Here is a 3,292-nt window from a genome sequence, read left to right on the forward strand (position 1 = left end):
CTCTACGTATAACAGACGCAACTTTTTAGACAGATGCAACCGTTGAAATTTTCTGTCAAAAATTTATATATATATATATATATATATATATATATATATATATTTTACGAAAAGATACAACAAAAAATCGCAACTGTTGTTGGTATTTTTTCAGATTGCTATTATTATATAGATTAAAATACAATGGCATTTTTTGTAATATGCCTCATGATAGTAGAGTTAAATTTCTAACAACATTACTTAATTAAGTATATAGAGATTGATGAGAACAAGATTGCACTTTGAATAGTATGATAAATTTTAAAATAGATTCAGCAGATTTGTCGCACCATTCTTACCATGTAATCGTTTAAAATTATTTTTTCTTTCACCAGTAGTAATCATATAGAATTCTTTTTTCCACCAAATAGTAATAATCATTTAAAATCCGTAGTCTCCCATCTATTCTAAGTTCTAAGCCAATGCGATAAGTTTTTTTTTGTATGAATACAGCTAGTTGGTGTATGTATATCATCAAGTTGAAAAGAGAGTAATCTGTTTCCAGCCCATTATTTTACTTTAACACACACTTAATAAGTAACACGTTTAATTACTTCTCTTATAGATTTTCTTAAACTTTCTATTATGAATTATAATATCTTACTAGTTGCTTGAGACTTTAGTGATTTTGATGAGTTTAATATCCATATATGTCTTTGTTGTCAGGTCGTTGTCTTTTTTTTTTTTTTTTAACTATGTTTGTAACCTAATCTTCTAAACATTTTTTGTCTTCAAAAAAAAAAAAAACTAATCATAAACGATAAGATCTTAGATAACATTAACATAGATGTGTGTAAGTAGCATATTCCCACAATTGTGATTTTACTGTTTAGTTTAGTGATTGCTTTTGTTACATTCATTCACTTATTGACCAATTTAGTATGAATTCATGAACATACTCGAAAATTATTTAAAAATTACCTCATTTAGCATAAATATAGTTGCATTTACGAGATATAATTTGGAATATTGACCTTAATTTGGAGTAGTTTTAATTATTATTATTATTACAAGGAATCACAACCCTCTCAAGGATCACGGATGCCAGCATCACAAAGGCAAGTAGGGCGCCAACACCAATACCGCCACCAACACAATGAGAACAACAAGAACCACATAGGCAACAAGCGTCAGGAGGCTGGACAAATTCATGGTTTGAACGGTTGAACCGGTAATTGCAATTTTAAAATCAAAATGAAATTTCAAAATCATGAGTATATATCACAGCTATAACAAAGATAAAAACAACTCCGGGGAAATTGAACTCACAGCTAGAACTTGAGCTTTGCATATCAATCTGCAAAAAAGAATCTAACAAGTAAGCAGCTGCTAAGTAATAAGCGAATCAAATAAATGAACTATGTTTCTACAAGACTAACAATATCTTCTTGTAAGTGATTTGTGCGAGCATTGATATTGTTGATGCAGATGCTAAACTAGATTTGCTAAGATTGACATTGCACATAAAAAGTGCAGCAAGAAGACTCACATAATGATGAATCATCCATAATCCAATCACCATTAGGTCCCCTATGCATTTCATTCTCTTTCAAGCAAGGCTTCCTTGTCTCAGAGGCCCCTTCAACCGGCTTCAAAACTCGCTGGAAGCCAACCGGCTGACTTGCAGCTGCCATTGTCCGCCTAGTTTGTTGGATGCTCGCCTGTTATGGAGCTGGGCTATTAGTTTGAAGAAGGCAAGTTACAGAACGGTGCAGTGAAGGCTCGCGAACTCCATAACGAAAAGTGCTAAGGTCCTCTCATTTACTATTTGCGTAAGTTAGTTTTTTTCTATAAAAGAGGGAAAATTTTGAAGATGAAGTTAAAGCAAAGCACACAGTTTACCCTAGATGATCATAGACATTTCCTTCAAGGTAGAATTTTGTGAAGCTATTTATTTCACATAAAGGAGGCCGACATGGTAAAGTATCTATGGCTGATCTGACATTTTCAGCCTCATTATTGCCAGTTGTAACATTTAATGGAAGCGAGACTCCCTATGAGACAGATCCATAAGCTCTTTGTCACATGGATTCTCAAAAAAAAAAAAAATGCAGCTCAAAGAAAAAACAAGTTAATGATGGACGAGAAAGAAGAGAACACACTTGTGCAATGATCTGAACAATATTGGAAGACAGAATAACAAGTGTCTCGACCACACTCCCGCTTGCTACATTCGCTTTACTTGTCCCCTTCTTAACAATTCTTGCATTCTTCAAAACAACGCCTACACAGAAAAAAGTCAATTACAGGGAAAAAATATTAATTTGTCATATTGGGTTCGAACTCGGGTATGGGGAGGTCAACAGTGGAGAATTTACCATCCGTACTACTGAAATTTTACGTAATTACATGTAAAAACAAACTATTTAGTTAGTTTACCCAGGTCAGGTCACCCACCTTCTTCCTTAGTAGGTCCTCCGTTGAGAAGATCCCATTCACAGATCTCGAGCATATAATGTGTTAGAGGAAGAATTGTATTAGACTCTCATGATTGCAATGATACAATATGCATTCTCTTATATAGAGATTTAGTTTCCTATTTTAAGATATATATAAATGTAAATAATATATTAGAGATAAATATAAAGATTCCTGAACTATATATTATGAATCTTCATGTAATATAAACATCCCTAAACTGGGCTAGAAGGGAAGCACGTGAAAGAGTGTTGGCAAGAGAAACAGTAAAGTGGGCTAGAAGGAAAGCACGTGAAAGAGCAGCTGTTGAAGCTCATGCAAAAGTTCAGAGAGCTGCTGTTAGGAAGGCTTCTGATGTCCGTGAGCGTGCAGAAAGAGCAGCGGTTCAAAGAGCCAAAAAAGGTCTTGCCAAAGCACGTGAAAGGGCAGCTGCAGGGGCACGAGAAAAGGCTGAGAAAGTTGCAGCAGAAGGGACTAGTGAATTCATTGAAGTGGAAGAGGACGAAGGAGACAGTGTTTGTTCTCTGAGCAGTGACGACACAAACACTCGTTCTAAACCTGAGATGGAAAGAACAATCCCGGAAGGCAGAGACAAATGTTTGAACACATTGGTTAGCTTTTCTTCATCACTTAGATTCTTTTGTTTTGACGACTGTTTGAGATATTTTTTCAGGAAAGTCAAAAGTGGAAGTTGTGGAGGATTCTGATGAAAATTAAGTTAATGGGCAAACAATGTGCGAATTGTTCAACTTTGGCAAGGTGTTCTTTTGTGAGCAAGTTTTGGCACAAGGCGGCACAGGATGAAGAGCACTGGGGGAGATTTATGATACTTGGT

The 3,292-nt window shown here is 35.1% G+C and overlaps 1 protein-coding gene across 10 annotated transcripts in view; it reads right to left on the reverse strand.

Moving 5' to 3' along the window:
- Window positions 952–3,292, reverse strand: part of LOC104706404 — a 2,912-nt gene continuing 571 nt past the window's right edge. For 2 of the 10 annotated variants that reach the window (XR_002032971.1, XR_002032967.1), the window contains exons 3-4: window positions 1,529–2,033; window positions 952–1,336 (exon numbers count right to left, since the gene is read on the reverse strand). Coding sequence is in view for 2 of the 10 variants with exons in the window: in XM_010422597.2 (XP_010420899.1) it covers window positions 1,332–1,336; window positions 1,529–1,700; window positions 2,142–2,263; window positions 2,437–2,491 (354 nt within the window). In the remaining 8 variants the exon portion in view is untranslated. Of the gene's footprint in view, window positions 1,337–1,528; window positions 2,264–2,418; window positions 3,285–3,292 lie in introns of those variants that run through there. The other 8 variants (XR_002032972.1, XM_010422597.2, XR_754440.2 and 5 more) reach the window with 8 other exon arrangements.

The sequence above is a fragment of the Camelina sativa genome, chromosome 8, assembly GCF_000633955.1.
Source record: "Camelina sativa cultivar DH55 chromosome 8, Cs, whole genome shotgun sequence".
NCBI lineage: Eukaryota > Viridiplantae > Streptophyta > Magnoliopsida > Brassicales > Brassicaceae > Camelina > Camelina sativa.